We start from the raw sequence: 19,514 nt of genomic DNA, 5'->3' as shown, positions 1-19,514 counted from the left end.
GAAAATGGACAGGAAAAAGGCAAGGCTAGACAGCAACCAAGATCAGAGCCCAAACCATGCATGGAATTAGTCCAGTGAAGACATTACTGCCATTGTTACTGATTCCGTGATGTCACAGCTTACAATGCTGCCCAAGGTACCAGATATAGCAAACATCCACTGCTAGAGTGAACCCTGGAAACCGGATGTTGCTGTGGTCATTGCTATATCGCTAGAATGGATTCTCCCGCATCCCTAATTCTTGTTGTTACTGGTTCACACTTCAATCTGTGGTCTGAAAATAACTAGCTGAGTCCAGGCCACATGTGTGCACCCTAGGTGGCAGCGAGGCTTGGCAAAAGAATATCAGGTCTTTTCAGCTTGCTATGAAGACTTAGATGGTGGGGAATTCCCTTTACCCAGTAAGTTCATATGCTGTGAAGCCATAAAAAGGACAAACGTACACTGTAGTTCTTTAATTAATTCAATCCTAACTGACTAGAAAAGGAAGCAACAGAGATTCCATAGAACTTGCATTAAAACAAAACAACAAAAAACTTCAGCCTTAACTCTGTTAAGTCAGCAAGCTCCTCACTGGACATTAACAAAGGCATTTTGGAGTTAAATCATCTTGAATAGGCAACTAGGAAAGCATTGTGGAACTGGGGTAAAGTTTTATTTTAACCATTTTCCAGAGAGATAACATCCCTAAAAGGAAGCATATGACATTTGCTCTTAAGATTTACCACCATTTGGCCTTTGAAACGTACTTAAATCCAAAGGGCACTTGGAGTCAGAGACATACAAAAGCAAAGCAGATATTTTAAGCCTCCTCAAAAATAGTTTCACCCATATATAACTCAAAAAGGGCAAATCTAGAAAAACAACATCCTTAAGATCAAGGATGCAAGATTTTATTACTATAGGCATCAGTTAAGAAATCATTTTCAAATAAATCACTAGCATAATCAAATACAAGATTGAAACCTTTCTTGCTTCTAAAGCTTAACAGAGGAAACAACTTAAAACATCAACATGAATAAAGGGATTTGCACATTATCCACACATTATCTCCTTTCTTCTCCTCACCCGAAGCTATGCTGAAGTAATGTTTGACAGCGATGGTCCCTGACAGCGTAGAGAGGACAGACAACATCCCAAGTTTTAAGCTGTCATAAGGAGTCTGGAGGGCACATTCACAGAGTGCCTGAAATGCAGAGGAGAAAGGAACACAAAGTTAAAACATCAATAGACTTTGAAACTGTCTACTCTTTTTAAATTTTCTAGCTTTTAGAAAAATTGTATCTTTTTTCACGATAAAAAACTTAAGTCAAACTGCCACAGCCAAGAGGAGCCTAAGGAGATACGTTAGCTAAATATAATGCAGTATCCTAGATGGGATCCTGGAACAGAAAAAGGACACCAGGTAAAAACTAAAGCAACTAGAACAAAGTATGAACTTAGGTTAATAATAATAATGTATCAATACTGGTTCATTAATTATAACAAGCATACCATGCTAATGTAAAATATCAATAATAGGTAAACTGGGTATGGGGTGTGTGAGAATCCTCTGTACTATCTTCTCCATTTTTCTGTAAATCTACACCTGTTCTAAAAAATAAAGCCTATTTAAAAAAAGTCTTCATGCGTGACTTTTTATTAAGACCACTTTGAATTATGTACTATTTAGTCCTCACAAGCAGAACCTCCACCATATTTTGCTTACCTGAGTGATATGAATATTAGTTCATGTATGTATATTTTTTTAAAATAATAGAGAGTGTGGCATCCTATCTCCTTTATAAGGGACTGAGCTACCTATCCTCCTCCATTTCAGGTCATTTACTCTATTTCTGACTAAGGTGGTCTGAAGTATTACTGAAAACAAGATGCTAGTTCTTATTTCAATGCAGTCAACTATAAATATATGCTCATAGTATAGTGACTCTTGCCTCATCCTGTATATTTACTCGTATGACTCTATGACATTACTGTATGTAATATAAAGGGTCAAATTAAATATAATACAAATACCCTGTTAAATTAAACTAATTCCCATTCTCCCACAAAGAGAAAGATTCAGAAAATAAGCAAAATTTAAAGACTAGCAGAAAAATTAAAAATAAAATTTCACAAGGGGTTAAATTAAACAATAAATTTAATATGACCCAAATAAAAATATCAACAAAATCTTGGGGGGGGGCCTTAGACAATCTGCTTCTAAAGATCATATAGAAAAATACAAATCAGCAAATATTTAGAAAAATTCTGGCAAAGTATAATGAGACAAAAGAAGCTCTACCAAATATTAAAATGTATAATAAACCTATAGAAATCAAAGAACATTTTCCTACTCATGGACAGAGAAATCAATGAGAGAGAACTGGTCCCTGAAATAGATTCAAACACACACAGAATATATGATAATGGCATTTCAAATCAGAGGGATTATTCAATAAATAGTTCAAGGACAACTGGCCAGTCACCTGGGTAAAACAAAACTAGATCCTTGTTTCTTTTTTATGGCAAATAAAAAAACTGTAAAAAGTACTAAGAGTTAACACGGGAAAAGAAAAAGTAAAATAAGATAACTGACAAAACTGGAAAAAAAAATTCATATCATATAAGATCAATAAAGGCCCAATAATCTTAATTTATGAAAAGTTCTTACTAATAAAAGTCCCAATAGAAAAATTAGTAGTTCGCAGATAAAATTTATAAAAATGACTTTTAAATATAAGATGGTAAGCCTCAGTCATAATTTGAATATATATATATTTTTTTTTTTGGTGAAGATTAGCCCTGAGCTAACATCTATTGCCAATCCTCCTCTTTTTGCTGAGGAAGATTGGCCCTGGGCTAACATCTGCGCCCATCTTCTTCTACTTTATATGTGGGACGCCTGCCGCCGTATGGCTTGATGAGTGGTGCATCGGTCCACACCTGGGATCCGAACCTGTGAACCCTGGGCTGCCAAGGTAGAGCACGTGAACTTAACTACTACACCACTGGGCTGGCCTCTGAAAATTTTAAATTAAAATAAGAGCTGCTTTTCACCAATCAGATTGGCCAAGATTGAAGTTTAATAATACATAACACTGAAAACAGTGTGGGGAAAAGGTGCTCTCACACACTGTTGATAGAAAGGTGAAATGGTGTAAACCTCATCGGTGGGTAACTGGCATTAAATATAAAAAAATTTTAAAGTATGTATCATTGAGCCCCAAAATTCCTCTTTTAGAAGTTTATGTCCACAAAGGTGATTTTTTTTTTCAAACAGGTCAATGTAGCAATGTAAACAGTAACAGTAGAAGTATTGGAAACAACTCTAATGTCCATCAGTGGGGGACTGGGAATATAAAGGGAGTATCACACAGCTGGTAAAAGAATACAGATCTATGTTCTAATATGAGATATTCCTCAAGATGCATTGTTAAGTGATAAAAGGTTCAGAACTTGCATATAGTATATTTTCATTTGTACGGAAAAAAGATGGGACATATACATGCTTGCATATGGATGAAAAAATTCAGGAAGGATACGTAAGAAACTACTAACAGTGTTTGCCTCTGCAGAGGAGACCTGAGGGAAGAGATGGAAGACACACTTATATTTCACTCATTCTACACCTCTGAACTTGGGGAATTTTTTATCATGTCTATGTATACTTTCTCAATTGAAAGAAAGACCTACTTACTAACAAAAATAGCAGTAGAAAAAGTTACCATGGAAGAAATGGAAATGAACTTGAAAGATAAAGTAGGTTTCCGACAATGGAAGGGAAGACAGTCTAGGTGATGCAAATAAAAACTGTGTTTGGAGTGTTTATTAGTGGCCTAAGAGGAGATACATCCAAAAGGCATGAAGGCTAGGAAAGAGAAACACTGAATAGGGAAGATTAGGCCAGATTATAGAAGGCCTTGAAAATAAGGCAGAGTAATTTAAACTTGATGAGAAAGGAAAAAGGAAGCCACTGGAGAGGAATAATGTCACCTGAAGTGTTAGGGAAGATTATTCTGGCAATAGTAAACAGAACAAGTTAACAAAGAGTTGAGTTAAGGAGCCAACCTACAGCCCATGGCAGTAATCCATGCAGGTGGTGATGATGATGGCCTGAACTAGAGCCTGGATGTAGGAATGAAAAGTAGAGGATACGTTTTGAGAGACATTTTGAAAGAGATTATAGGGCCGGCCCCGTGGCTTAGCAGTTAAGTGCGCACGCTCTGCTACTGGCAGCCCGGGTTCAGATCCCGGGCGCGCACCAACGCACCGCTTCTCCGGCCATGCTGAGGCCACGTCCCACATACAGCAACTAGAAGGATGTGCAGCTATGACACACAACTATCTACTGGGGCTTTGGGGGAAAAAAATAAAATAAATAAAATTAAAAAAAAAAAAAAAGAAAGAGATTATATATGCGGGAACGAACAAGAAAGATTCAATGATTATTACAAAATTCCAAACCTGATGATCAGAGAATGTTAATTCCACTTACAAAGATGGAGAATTTATGGGGATAAGCTAATTTCAGAGGAAGGACAGAAAATAGGAAGAGATAGGAAGTCCAAGAAGAACTATGCATTTGGAAACGGAGATGCAGCAGATTTTTAATTGGAAGACCAGCATTAGAATTCTGGCTCTGCCACTTACCATCTCTGTGATCTGAGCCAATTACTGAAATCTTTGAATCTCAACTTCTTTGTAAAATGCGGTAAAGATTTATACAGAATTGCTGTTTTCATATAGAACCTCTCTGGAAAAACATACAAGAAATCAGAAACTGGTTGCCAAAGGCAAAGAAGCTGAGTGGATGGCAGAACAATAAGTGGGAAATATTTTACTATGTATCCTTTTGTAGCTTGTGAATTTTGACACACAAATGTATTGGCATTAAAAGAAATGAATTAGATTTTAAAATAAAATATAAGCAGGGGCAACATCTATTTTTGTAAGATTAAATAGCTATGGAGAGTCAAAGCACTGTGCAACCTCTACAAGCGACTATGCTGGAGAGCAATTCAGAAGCTCAGGTAGAAGGACTAGAATGTTGGAGAATGCACGTACTGCTGTTAAGGGAAGCCACTAGAACAGCAGAGAATAAAGAGAAGAAAGCACCTAGACTCAATTCAACTCAAAGGAAAAGGGGCAGTGAAGAACACAGAGAAGGTACCCATTAGAGAGTGGAAAGAATGAGTGAGGATAGTTGAGTGCCAAGAAGCCAAGAGAAGGGTAGGTTGACAGTGTCAAATGTTTTAAAAGAAAAGATGAGGGGCCAGCCCCATGGTGTAGTGGTTAAGTTCGGCGCGCTCTGCTTTGGTGGCCTGGGTTCGTGGGTTCGGGTCCCGTGTGCAGACATACTCCACGTGTCAAGCCATGCTGTAGTGGCGACCCACATACAAAAATAAAAAAAATTATAAGGCAAGATTGGCACAGATGTTAGCTCAGGGCCAATCTTTCTCAAGCAAAAAGAGGAGGACTGGCAACAGATGTTAGCTCAGGAACGATCTTCCTGCCCCAAAAAAGAAAAAAAAAGAAAAGATGATAAAGGCAGAAGAAGCCTCTGGATTTAGCATTAAGAACACTAGTGACCTTTTAAATGCCTAAGCAAAGTGACAGAGAAACAGATCTAAATGCAAGTGTGTTAAACAAAAAGTAGGGGATGAAGAAATAAACGCAGATGTAGAGGTTGCTTTTGAAGTTCAAAAGAAAGCATTTTTTAAAAAGTAACTGTGACTGGGTAATACCATAATTTTTATTTATTCATTCACATACTCAGGCCATTTCCATTTATCTACTTTTTATTGCCTAAACTGTCCTGCTTTATTTATTTTTTTTTTAAGACTTTATTTATTTTATTTTTTGCCCCCAAAGCCCCAGTAGATAGTTGTATGTCATAGCTGCACACCCTTCTAGTTGCTGTATGTGGGACTCGGCCCCAGGATGGACAGAGAAGTGGTGCCTCGATGCGCACCCGGGATCCGAACCCGGGCCCCCAGCATCGCAGCGTGCGCACTTAACCACCAAGCCACAGGGCCGGCCCTAAACTGTCCTGCTTTATACTGTTAATTAGCTTATAGTTAGGAATAAAATCCTCAACCAAATAGCTCCACAGGTCAGGGACTATGTCCCATATTTATATGTATTCAAAATTATGCCCTATAAAGTGCTCTGTGTATAAGAGACATTTAACCTTTTGGAATAATCGAGAAGGAAAGTTGAGACATTTTATATAAGATAATGATATTAATAATTTTGAAGAAGGAAGAAGAATTTTACCATTTGAAAAACTAAACAAAATGTTAGAAAATCTTATGATAAAGTTATTTACAATGTTATCTTCTAATTTCCGTCACTTAGCACAGTACTGGGTACCTAAAATGCTCTCAGTAAATACATACTGATTTAAAGGTTCATTAATTCAAATTAGTAAGCTTAACAGAGCACATCATGAAGTTCCCCAGAGATGGCACATCAATCATATTTCAATGATGAAATCTGGTTCAAGTTTCTGTTTCAAGGACATTACCTATTACAAAATTGTTCTTACCAGAACCATTTTTGATATCAACAAAAAGGAGAAATCTGACACTTCAAATGGGGCTCCCTTTCTCACTCACCGCCACTATCTTCTGCACTGACTGTTTGGTCTGAATTTCTATCTCTATGCTGGTTTAACTCACTGCTCAACCAAGACTCTGTCCTGAATTACTGTTTTCTGGGTCAGTTCCTAAATAGGGGCTTCTCCTCTAACCTAGAATGGGACTGGCCACCAGGGATGTGTTCTGGAAAAGCAAGGAAAAAAGTTTATGATCTTTAAAGTAAAGAAAGATGTTCTGTTTAAAAGTACTCTGTCAGAGATATAACACCTCTAAACGTTCATCTCTATTGTACTAACTGCAAAGAAAAAGATTATTAAAAGAACGAATTCTCAGGCTTAACTTGTCATTCCTTCTAGTATCAGGTAAGGTACAAATCAGAACTCTCAGGAGAGATAAAGCCAAAAATAAAATTATGTCTGAGAATATCCATAACAAATAATCTTTTGCTTTGTAACAGAGAGGTTACATAAATCAACCTCTTCAGATAAGACTATATCATCAGAATAGTATAAACATTAACACAGATCAGCACCAAGTAAAATGGATATTTAGCAAGGCATAAAAAACACCCAAAGAAAAATATACCTGAAAAAATATATTTGTTCCTATGAAATTAATTCTGTTTTTGATTACTTTAATAATAATACACTATACTTGGGCCTTGATTTAGGCCCTTCCTTTCTTCAGGTTTTTGAAACATTCAGAATGAAAGCATTTATACAAATTATAATACCTACCAACACACCAGTAAAAGTAGCAATGGAATGGACACAATTTGTACTCGAAATACCAAAACTCAAAAATCAATCAGCAGTGATAAGATTGACTGAGAGGAAGGAAGGAAAGAAAGAAGAAAGAAAGAAAAGAGGGAGAGAGGAAGCCCTAGGAAAAAAATAATTATTCTTGGTAATTGAGAGTAAAATTCAAATTTGAAATCAACAAAGTATTAACTTGTAAAGGTTAAATCATTAGAACTGTTTTTCTCTGCTCTATTTCAATATTTTCAAAAATATATCTAGGCTTTGAAAAATGATAATCAATACATTCATTTAATTAAAATCAATATACTCAGGTTTCAGGCACAGGGGAAAAAATTCTTTGTGGGAGAGACAAATATTAAAAAATACATATTTTCAATTAAACATAACCAAACAAAACAGCCACAGGGAAGATAAATCAGAATAAAAAATTCAGGGGATGATGTGGTATAATAAATATTAGTAAGCTGTAAAATCTACAAAATAGTTAATGTTTAAGTAACTGTTAATGTGGTTGTAAAGTTCAATGCAAATATGAAAAAATTTATTATGAACAAGAAATTGCATAGTATAAAAAGATGACTGGAAATTAAATTCCAGATTATTTTAATAAGATGTGTAGGGGGAGGGGAATGAAGGGGACTAGAAAAGAGAATTTAAGCCTGCTAAAATTTACAACATTTCAACCACCATACTTTCCATTCTTAACAGAGATACACAAGTTCTTATATTAATATATATTGAATATAGATAGGGAAAGTAAAAATAACATTTAATTAGCATGTTAAAATCTTTTAATTCACTAGAGAATAAAGGAACAAAGAAAATGATCAAAATAACAGGAAAGTAACGCAACAAAGGAAACAAAAAGAATGCATTATAAACAGCAGAAGAGAAGATGGAAGAAGTAAGTAAAAAACCTCAGTTGTATCAATAAATGTAAATAAGTTATGTTACACTATTAAAAAAGATTCAGATTAAGTCTAAAGACATAAATCTAACTATATGCTCTTTATAAGAATCAAACCTAAACGACAGAGAAAGGTCAAGCATAAAATTGGCAAACATCTGATAGATACATGCAAAGAAAAATAAACAAGTGGCAATACTAACAATACATAAAGAATTTGAGGCAAAAAGCTTTAAAAAAGAGAGAGAATTCTTTTACATTAATGAAAGTTCTGTCTGTGGAACAAGATAGCATCAAGATTTTTAAGTTAAAATGGTTAGATATAAATTGGCATGAGAAGCTAATGAGTTATCAAAACCTCACAGATCAAGAGAAAAAATTAACTTAAGATATAGTATACTTGAGTAATATCATTAATAAAGTAGATTCTATATAGCTTTATATTGAATTACATTATAATATATAATACATATATATATGCATAATATATAGTATATGCTTATCTATATATTGTATATAACATATTACATATAACATATAGCTGTATGTTATATATAAAATTATATTATACAGAAATATTTTCTATGTAATTATTCAGAATATATTATATAGAAATAATATTATATAGAAAATATACTTTCTTCTCAAATTCTATGAACTATTTACAAAAAGGATCCTATACTGGGCCACAAAGAAACTTTAATAACAAAAGGTTAGCAACAACAAAAATTCCATCAACAAATATAAAAAGCTAATCACTTCAAAAATAGAAACTTCTAGTTATAAGATAAATAACTACAGGGATGTAATGTACAACATGATGACTATAGGTAATACTGCTGCATGATATATACGAAAGTTGTTAAGAGAGTAAATCCTATGAGTTCTCATCATAAGAAAAAACTTTTTTTTCTTTCTTTGTTTTTTCTTTTCATTGTATCTATATGAGATGATGGATGCTAACTAAACTTATTGGAGTAATCATTTCATAACATATGTAAGTCAAACTATTATGCTGTACACCTTAAACTTATACACTGATGTTATGTCAATTATATCTCAATAAAACTGGAAAAAAAGAATAAGAATAAAGACAAAAAAAGAAAACATTTAAACTAATTCCAGTGTCAAAGAGGAAATCAAAATTGCTCTCATGGAAATTTAAAAAAAAACCCAAACTTTAGAATACCACTAAAACCATGAAACACTTAGGAACGAATCTATAGAATATGTGGAAGATTCGTATAGTGCCGAAAACTAAAAACTGCTGATGAGAAATTGAGGAAGGTCTAAATAAATGGAGATATACACCAAATTCATGGATCAGAAAACAATACTATTAAGATGTCAATTCTTTCCAAATTGATCTACAGATACAAATACCAATCAGAATCCTAGTGGGCTTTTTTGCAGAATTTGACAAATTGATTCTAAATTTTATGTGGAAAAGCAAAGGAGCTAGAACATCCAAAATAATTTTGAAAAAGAAATACAAAGCTAGAGGAGTCACACAACCTGATTCCAAGACTTATCATAAAGCTACAGTAATCAAGACAGTGTACTACTGACTTAAGGATAGGCACACAGACCAAAGGAACAGAACAGAACAGAATCCAGAAAAAGACGTATATAGATAAGGTCAACTGATTTTCAACAAAGATGCTACAGTAATTCCATGGAGAAAGGATAATCTTTTCAACAAATGGTGCTGGAACATCTGGCCATCCAAATGCACCTTGATCCCTACCTTGTACCATATATAACAGTCAACTCAAAATCAATCACACAGAGCTAAACATAAAACTTAAAAACTCTAAAACTTCCAGAAGAAAACATAAGAGAAAATCTTTGTGACCTTGAGTTAAGCAAAGATTTCCTAGATAAAACACAGAAAACACAACCCAAAAAAGAAAAAATTGATAAACTGGATTTCATCAAAATAAAAAAATTCTGCTCTTCAAAAGACACTGTATTAAAGGCAAATACTGACAGGAAATATTTGCAAAATACACATCTGATAAAGTATTTGATTCAGAATATATAATAAAAACTCAATAACAAGATAATCTAAAAAAATGCATAAAAGACTAGAATAGGCACTTCACCAAAGAAGAGATATGAATAACAAGTCTATAAGATGCTCAACATCATTAGTCATTAGGGAAATGCAAACTAAAACCATGATGAGATACTACTACAAACCTATTAAAATACGTAAACTTACAAAACCATACAATGAAAAGTGCTAGCAAGGTTACATAACCAGAACTCTCATACATTGCTGGTGGGTATGTAAAATAGTACAGCCATTATGGAAAACAGTTTGGCAGGTTCTTACAAAGCTAAACATACATTTACCACATAACCCAGCAATTCCACTCCTAGGTATTTACCCAAGAAATGTCCAACAAAGACCTGTACAATAGCAGTCTTATTTATAAGAGCCAAAAACAAAAATGGAAATCCAAATGTCCAACAACTTGTGAATGGATAAACAAACTGTGGTGTGTCCACACATTGGGATAGTACTCAGCAATAAAAAGCAGTGAACTACTGCTTCATGCAACAACATGTATGAACATCAAAAGCATTGGCTAAGTAAAAGAAGCCATACCTAAAAGGCTACATACTGTATGATTCCATTTATATTCTGGAAAGACAAAATTATAGGGACAGAAATCAGATTGGTGGCTGTCAGGGGGTGGGAGAAGGAATGACTACAGGTGGGCTTGAAGGAACTTTCTGGGGTGATGAAAATGTTCTATATCTCAATTGTGGTGGTTGTTACACGACTATATACATTTGTCAAAACTCATCCAACTGTATACCTAGAAAGGTTTCTGTAAATAAATTATACCACAATAAATCTGACTTTTTAAAAAATGCATTTCAAATTAATAGCAATGAGAACACTAGAAGATATAATTTATGGAATATGGCCAATCTGCACTAAGAGGAAAACTGATAGCCTTAAGTGCTCTCATCATTAAACAAGAAGAATAAAAATAAATATACCAAACTCTTGAAAAAGATAAGAAAGCCATGCTTCTGGCAAGTCTAGTCCAGAAAAGGGGGATATAAACACAAACACAATAATGAGAATAAAATAAAAATAAAACTTCAAATACAAAGACACTAAAAATTATAAAGTGTTCTTCATATTGATACTAACGAATCTGAGAAATGTATTAAATGGAAAACGAATTATCAAAACTGATTCAAGAAGAGGTAGAAAACTTTGATAGGGGAATAACAATGTAAGTAATTGGAAATATTCTCAAAACACTATCCCTGGAAAAAGTTCCAGGTTCAGATGGACTTATGGCACTTTTTAAGCTATACCTTCAGGAGACAGAAAATTTCTATGTCATAGCTCTTAACTATTCCAGAGCATAGAAAGAGAAAGCTCTCAATTCATTTTATTAAGACAGCATAATCCCAACTATAAAATCTGTCAAAGCGTACAAGAAGGAAAACTATAGAATAATCTTACCTTTAATATAGTTTTTTAGAGCTATTCTTCAAAAAGCATTTTTATGTATATGCCAGACACCATATATATCGCTTCACTCAAATATCTTAACTACCTGGCAGTCCTCTATTTCCCTAGTTTATTTGCATTTCTTTGTTTCTTCAAATCTTGCTTTGCATCCTCCATTCTCACCCACACCTTGTGATTATGTTTCCTAATTAACTACAAAAATCAAAATAAAAACAATCACAAAACACTTTTCACAAGTTCTTTTCTTTTTTTTTTGCTGGTTCTTTCTCATTTCATCAATCCCTAAATCTCCTCTATTTATACTCTCTCCCTAGATGACTCATCCAGTCTCATGGCTTTAAATACCATCTATAAACGCATGACTCTCATATTTACAACTTCAGCTAGATGTGTTCACTAAACTCCAGACTCATATGTCCTTGGCATCTCCATTTGGATGTATGACACTGTAAACTTTATACACTCAGAACTGAACTGCTGATCTTCCCTTCAAGAAATAAGCCTCCCAGGATCTTACCCATTCCAAGTAAATTTGTTGAAGACAAAAACCTTCAAGTCATCCTTTCTTTTATACTCTATATATAATCTGCCAGTAAATCCATCAGCTTTGCCTTTAAAATACATCCAGAATATTACCACTTCTCACTGCTACCCCCAGGACCCCCCTGGTTCAGGAACCTAGTATTTTTTAACTGGATTATTTATAACCGCCTCCTAAACGTTCTCCCTGCTTCTGCCCTTGCGCCCCTACAATCTAGTCTCAATATAGCTAAACCAGAGAGAGTCTTTTAAAACTCAAGTCAAGTAATGCCCTCTGCCCCCGACCCCTCACCCTCCATCCCCTGGTAACCACCATTTTACTCTCTGTTTTTAGCAGTTTGGTCTTTTCAGATTCCACATATAAGTGATATCATATAGTATTTGTTTTTCTCTGTCTGACTTGGAGGTGGGGGTGGGGAGATAAGACAGATATTGTTTAAGGATACAAACTTGCAGCGAGTAGTAAATAAGTCCTAGAGATCTAATGCACAGTATAGTGAACATAGACAACAATATTGTATTATAATCATCAAACTTGCTAAGAGACTAGAATGTGATTATTCCAACCAGTAAAAAGAAACAATAATTACATAACGTGATACAAGTGCTAATTAGCACTACAATGGCAATCATATTACAATATATAAATGTATCAAATTAACATGTTGTACACTTTAAATTTATACAATGTTATATGTCAAATATATTTCAATTAAAAAAAAAAAGATAATATTCTCTGCTCGAAATCTTCCAATGGCAATTCACGTCACGCAGAATAAAAAACAGAAGTCCTTACTTACAAAGGACTCAAAGGCTCTAAATGACCTGCTCCTCCCATCCAACCATCTGTCTAACAGTATCTCCTACTCACCTCCCCTTATTTACAGTCACGTTGACCTCACAATCATGAATGCTCTCACCGCAGGGCCTTTCCTGCTGTTCTCTCTGCTGGTAACACTCTTCCTTCAGGGGCCCATGAAGCTGGCATTCCCTCCATCAGGCCCTGCTCAAATGTCAACTTCTTAATGAGGGCTCCCCTGACCACCCTATTTAAAATTGCAACCTCCATCTCCCACACTCACTAATCCTCTCACCTGACTTGATTTTTTCCCACAGCACATATCACTATCTGACCCCTCTACCTAACAGAAGCAAATGCAAATCTTCTCCAGAGGAATGCACTGTCATTCTGGGCTTTTTAATTTTTTTATTGAGGTAACATTAGTTTATATTACATAAATTTCAAGTGTACATCATTATATTTTGATTTCTGTGTAGACCATTCTGGGCCATAAAGAATTCCCACACGTACTTTTCCAAGGAAAATGAGTACTTCAAGGTAAAAAACAGCCAAGTACACAAGGAAAAGGGTACAACATTAGAGAACAAATAGAAATAGACAGCAGAGACAGATCTGAAAAGACTTAGATAAGCTGGAGAGATAACTATTGAATTAAAACATATATCAGGAGAAATCATTCAGAACACAGCACAAAGAGATAAAGAGATGGAAAATAAAAAGATAAGGAACATAGAGGATTAATGGAAGGGCTAACATATATTTAATTGGAGATCCAGAAGGAAAGGTGAGCGAGACTGGCAATATCTGAAGGAATTATGGCTGACACTTTTCCAGAACTACTGAAAGACACCAATCTTATGATTCAAAAAAATCAATAATCTAGATAGTTTAAACAGAAGAAATCCACAACCAGACATTTCATAGTGAAAATGCAGATGACCAAATTAAAGAGAAAAATTTAAAAGCAGGAAAAAAAAAATTCCTTCAAAGAGTACTGCTACTCCTCAGCAGTAATAATGGAAATCAGTAGACAGCAGAATGGTATCCTCAATGCCTTGGCATTCTATTCCTAGAGAAAGTATCTTTCAACACTGAGGGTAAAATGAAGACATTTTCAGGCAAACAAATATTGGGAGAATTCACCATACAGACCCTCACTAAAGGACTTTCCAAAGGCAGAAGGAAAAGTATTCCAGAGAGAAAGTTTGAGATTCAAGAAGAGCAAAGGTGGGGCCGGCCCCGTGGCTTAGCGGTTAAGTGCGTGCGCTCCGCTGCCGGCGGCCCGGGTTCGGATCCCGGGTGCGCACCGAGGCACCACTCCTCCAGCCATGCTGAGGCCGCGTCCCACATACAGCAACTAGAAGGATGTGCAGCTATGATAGACAACTATGTACTGGGGCTTTGGGGGAAAAATAAATAAATAAAATCTTTAAAAAAAAAAAAAAGAAGAGCAAAGGCAGTGGAAGATCCAAATGATCACTGAGTTTATAAAACAATAACAGAACTGTTTGATAAGAAAAGATAGAATTAAGACACATTACAACAATATATAATAGTTTAGAGAGATGTAAATGGAGTTAAAATGTGCTCTAAGATCTTAGTAGCAGAATTAACATAAGACATATCTGAAACATAAAGACTGGAAGTAAAAAGAAGGCAAACAATCTGCCATGTAAATACATCTAGGAGAAAGCTAAGTAGCTATATTAATATCAGACAAAATAGACTTACGCAAAAGATACATTAAAGAGAACTAAATAAATGGAAATATATAACATATTCATGCATTAGAAGACTTAACATTGCAAAGACATCAATTTCTTACAAATTGATCTTTCTACTAAATGCAATCCCAATCAAATTATCAACTTTTTTTTTAAGTGGAACTTTACCAGCTGCTTCTGAAATGTATTCAAAATTGCCAAAGACCAATAAAGTACGGGTACCCAGAATATATAAAGAATGACTACAAATCAACAGAAAAATAAGCAAGAGACTTGAATAGTCATGTCACAAAAGAGGAAATCGAAATGGTTAATAAACATATTAAAAAGATGTCCAGGGCTGGCCCGGGCACAGCGGTTAAGTTTGTGCGTTCTGTTTTGGTGGCCCACTGTTCACCGGTTCAGATCCTGGGCACGGACCTACTTACCACTCATGAAGCCATGCTGAGGTGGCGTCCCATATAGAACAGCTACAACTCTACAACTATGATACACAACTATGTACTGGGGCTTTGGGGAGAAAAAAGAAAAAAGAGGAAGATTGGAAACAGATGTTAGCACAGGGCCAACCTCCCTCAAAAAAAAAAAGAGAAAGAAAGAAAGAAAGAATTAAAATTAAAAAAAAAGATATTCAGGGGCTGGCCCAGTGGCGTTAGCGGTTAAGTGTGCGCGCTCCGCTTCAGCAGCCCGGGGTTTGCAGGTTCGGATCCCGGGAGCGCACTGATGCCTCGCTTGTTACACCATGCTGTGGCGGTGTCCCATATAAAGTAGAGGAAGATGGGCATGGATGTTAGCTCAGGGCCAATTTTCCTCAAAAAAAGAGGGGAGGATTGGCATCGGATGTTAGCTCAGGGTTAGTCCTCCTCACCAAAAAACAAAACAAACAAACAAAAAAAGATGTTCAACTTCTTTGGTAATCAAGAAATTACAAATTAAAACTACAACTTCTAGGGGCTGGCCCAGTGGCATAGTGGTTAAGTTCCCGTGCTCTGTTTTGGCAGCCCGGGGTTCCTGGGCAGATCCCGGGCATGGACCTACACACTGCTCATCAAGCCATGCTGCGGCGGTGTCCCATATACAAAAAAGTGGAGGAAGACTGGCACAGATGTTAGCTCAGGGAAAATCTTCTTCAAGCAAAAAGAGGAAGATTGGCGATGGATGTTAGCTCAGGGCCAATGTTCCTCATCAAAAAAACCCCACAAAAAACAAAAAACTACAACTTCTAAACTGGTAAAAATGCAAAAGTCTGATAGTTCCATGTGTTGACAAGGATGTGGATCAATGGACACTCCTCTACACTGCTGTTAGGAATGTAAATCGCTTCAATCATTTTGGAAAACAAATTGACATTATCTGGTAAAGTTGAAGATATACATATTCTGTAAGTCAGCAATTTCACTCTTAGGTATACACTCTAAAGAAATTCTTGCACACGTGCACCAGGAGACACATAGAAGAATGCTCATGGCAGCATTGTTTGCAAGAGCCCCATGCTGGAAATAACCCATCAAGAGCAAATAAACTGTGGTCCATCCATATAATGGAATACTACATAGCAATTAAAGGGAAAAAATATGCAACCACATGGATGACTCTTGCCAGTAGAATGTCGAGCAAAAGAAGTAAAAACAAATAAAACTAAACAATATTTTTTAGGCAGCCATATATAGATGGTAAAACTATAAAGAACACAGAAATGATTATCACAAAAATCAATAGTCGTTTCCTTTGGATAGGTGTTAAGGTTCTGATCAAGAAGGACTGCACGAGGGAAGGAGGCAGGATTCTGTGATCCTACAGTGTTCCATTTCTAGCTAGATGGTGGCTACATGGATTTTCACTTACAATTATTATTTAAACTATTAAATTTCCTTTTTACATACTTTTCCGTATGTGTGATCTATCTCACACGAAGGAAAAAAATGAGAAGAAATAATACAGTGCTCTCACTGGGTTTGGTTCCCTAAAGTGACTAAGCACATTCTCTTCTTGGAAAGACAATACTGTTTAGTAGAAAAAGCACTAGAGGACAGAGCTCTCTTAATTAAATTCTTAATTAAGTCCTCTCAAGAAGCTCTCTTAAGCATATTAAGTCTCTCTGAACCCTAATTTGCTCACCTGCTAAATGCAAATAGTAAGAATTACCCTTATCTCTTGGGGTATTTGTGACTAAACAGTCATAACACATTGAAATGTTTAAAAATTGCAAACAAACAAAAAACTAACAAAGCAGCCTACTTTCCATAATCTGAAATTCAAAGGTTTTTGTTATACTGTAGCTATGACGATACTGAGAGATAAAAAAAATCCATGAAAACAAAGGTTGAATTCTAATAATCTGCCACTTCACTTTAAACAGCATTTTTTTGGAAAATGGTACATCTGTTATCAGTAATGGGTAAACAAATAGGGTTCCATTTTGAGAAAAAATAAATATAAAATATTAATTTAACCTCAGAAATGCTATAAAAGATGTCACAGTAAAAGTCTAGAGACAGACGAGATCTACTCTTGCATTTACAAAAGAAAACTTAAAAACGTCTTTCCCTCTCCATGAAAAGGAGAAATATACTTTGTCAAGTTACCCCATCCAGCACCTTCTCCCTAATAAATCATAGCATCAAAATTGTTCTCCCTAAATTGAGTAAAGGAGACAGAAATAAAATAACTAATTTAACTGGGCTTTTCAATTATCCTTAGTGCTGCTATGGGAAAATTAACAAGATATTGAAAGACAAGGGTAATTCACTAAAACAAACTTAAACCATAGAAGTTTTATGTATTTACTTTGCCACTTATAAAATAACTTCTGCCACAAATATCGACAACGCTCTTAGAAATTTTTCATATTCAAACACTTAGAAGATGACAAAGATGATATTAAAATGTACAGCAAAACTACTCTATTACAATCATATTATTTTTCTATACGAAATATTAATGTTCAAAGTTCTACATACCTGAATGTTTTCCCTACTCCAAGTATGTGGTGTTTTATTGGCAAGTAATTTCAGATCTTGAATAGCAAGTCTCTTTACTGCTTTCCTGGGGTCATTCTTCAAATACTGCAATAGAAGCTGAATCTATAAAGGAAATAAGTCACTCCATGAACAATCCTGTCACTGAAATTATCATTAGGGATGCAGTGTGGTATAGTGAAACTTTTAGATTTGAGACAGGGCTCGTTTCAAATAACAGCCCTGTCATTCATCAGCTATGCGCCCATGTTTGGACCTCTTTCTCCTCGTGTATAAAAATACACTATCATTTAATTTGTAAGGTTCCAGCATAGGGCCTGGCCTTTAACATTCGATTCTTTCTTTTCTTTACTGCCAACTCCATGCTCTGCCATGTACCTCACCCCCACCTCATTTTCCTCAAGGGCTCCCAAAAATCAGTACTATGAATATAGAGAAGGAAAAAGCAAGCAAAAGGAAATTAAACTGATCTTTATCAGAGAAAGAGACTTTAATATTATCAAAACGCATGGATTACTTACTTATTTGTTAGCATATAACTAATAGGCAAGTTTACTGAAGAAAAGGCAGTTTAAAGAAAACTGAAATTACCTGCTTAGGTGTATCAACCAAAGATGAAGCTGCAAGCAGAGTAAAAGTGTGCAAAGAAACGATCACCATTTTGGTGGAAGGATAGGACGTGACTAGCTGTTGTAAAAGCTGACGAGCACTGGACGCCAGGATCGCATCATGGTGCATGTGCTGTAGGATGGGGATCAACTTCAGCTTCAAGTCTACTGGTGTGGCTAAACCTAGATACAGAAAGAATTCTTAGAGACTTCTGATTACCATCCTTTATAGTACTTCACATTTAAAAGGTATGATTCAATTAGCAAAACGGCCATTTAAAAACAAATAGTATACTAACACTATGCTCATAACATTAAAGATACTTATACTAAAGCTAATCAATAAGTTCAATAGTTTTTTTCCAGAAGTATTTATCATAACATTAATTTTTCAGTAATTATAAAACTACATGCTTATAGTAGAAAATGCCCTTAAAGTGAAAGAGAAAGCAAAGTCGTATTTGCTGCCTATGTCTTCGCACAGCATACCAAAAAGATATACATATACACATACACTCAATAGCTACAATTTGATTATATCTGCAATTTTAATTATTTCCTTCAATACTAAGTCAAGATCAGGATGTGAAAAGACTGTATGTGGAGTGCTTTTGAAGTTCTCCAAACTTTGTGTAGCCATGCCTTTCTTTACTGCAGCTGGAATCCCATGAAGATTCACTCCAATGCATCTTTTCCTTCAACATTGGAGCTAAAAAGCAAAAAAAATCTTCTCTTCTACAGCATGGCTTTGCAGTGATAAAGAACAAAAAATTGTCAATCATAATGTACTGCATATATGCCAAAAGCTAATTTATACTCCGAAGATCAGTGGTTTTCCCATTGTGAAATAACTGTTAGTGTGAATATATGATAGCATTACAACTTCCAGCGGTGGCTTACATCAACAAACTCCCTTGCCAGCTGGCCTTCATTTGGGTTTGGTCAAAGCAGAGACCCCCAGGAAATGGAGAGGGAGAAGAGTGAGGTCAGACTATTTACTCCCTGGGATTTCTGTCTGCAGGGTCATATCATGCTTACGTTATTATCATTTCAATCCTTAAGGTACCGAATACATTTGACACTGCAGACCATTCTGTCTTTGAAAGTCTCT

General features: G+C 35.3%; 1 protein-coding gene across 1 annotated transcript in view; it reads right to left on the bottom strand.

Annotated features, from left to right (window-relative positions):
* The window catches only part of INTS7 (integrator complex subunit 7), a 91,613-nt gene that overhangs the window by 43,332 nt on the left and 28,767 nt on the right, over positions 1-19,514 (bottom strand). Inside the window, exons 6-8 of the mRNA XM_004424887.3 lie at positions 18,387-18,586; positions 17,778-17,900; positions 1,069-1,186 (exon numbers count right to left, since the gene is read on the bottom strand). Coding sequence (XP_004424944.1) covers positions 1,069-1,186; positions 17,778-17,900; positions 18,387-18,586 — 441 coding nt within the window. The remainder of the gene's footprint in view (positions 1-1,068; positions 1,187-17,777; positions 17,901-18,386; positions 18,587-19,514) is intronic.

This window comes from Ceratotherium simum, chromosome 2 (genome assembly GCF_057802395.1).
Source record: "Ceratotherium simum simum isolate JZ-2026a chromosome 2, ASM5780239v1, whole genome shotgun sequence".
Lineage (NCBI taxonomy): Eukaryota > Metazoa > Chordata > Mammalia > Perissodactyla > Rhinocerotidae > Ceratotherium > Ceratotherium simum.
The sequence above is the reverse complement of the archived record's forward strand: the minus strand, read 5'-3'. Positions and strand labels throughout refer to the sequence as shown.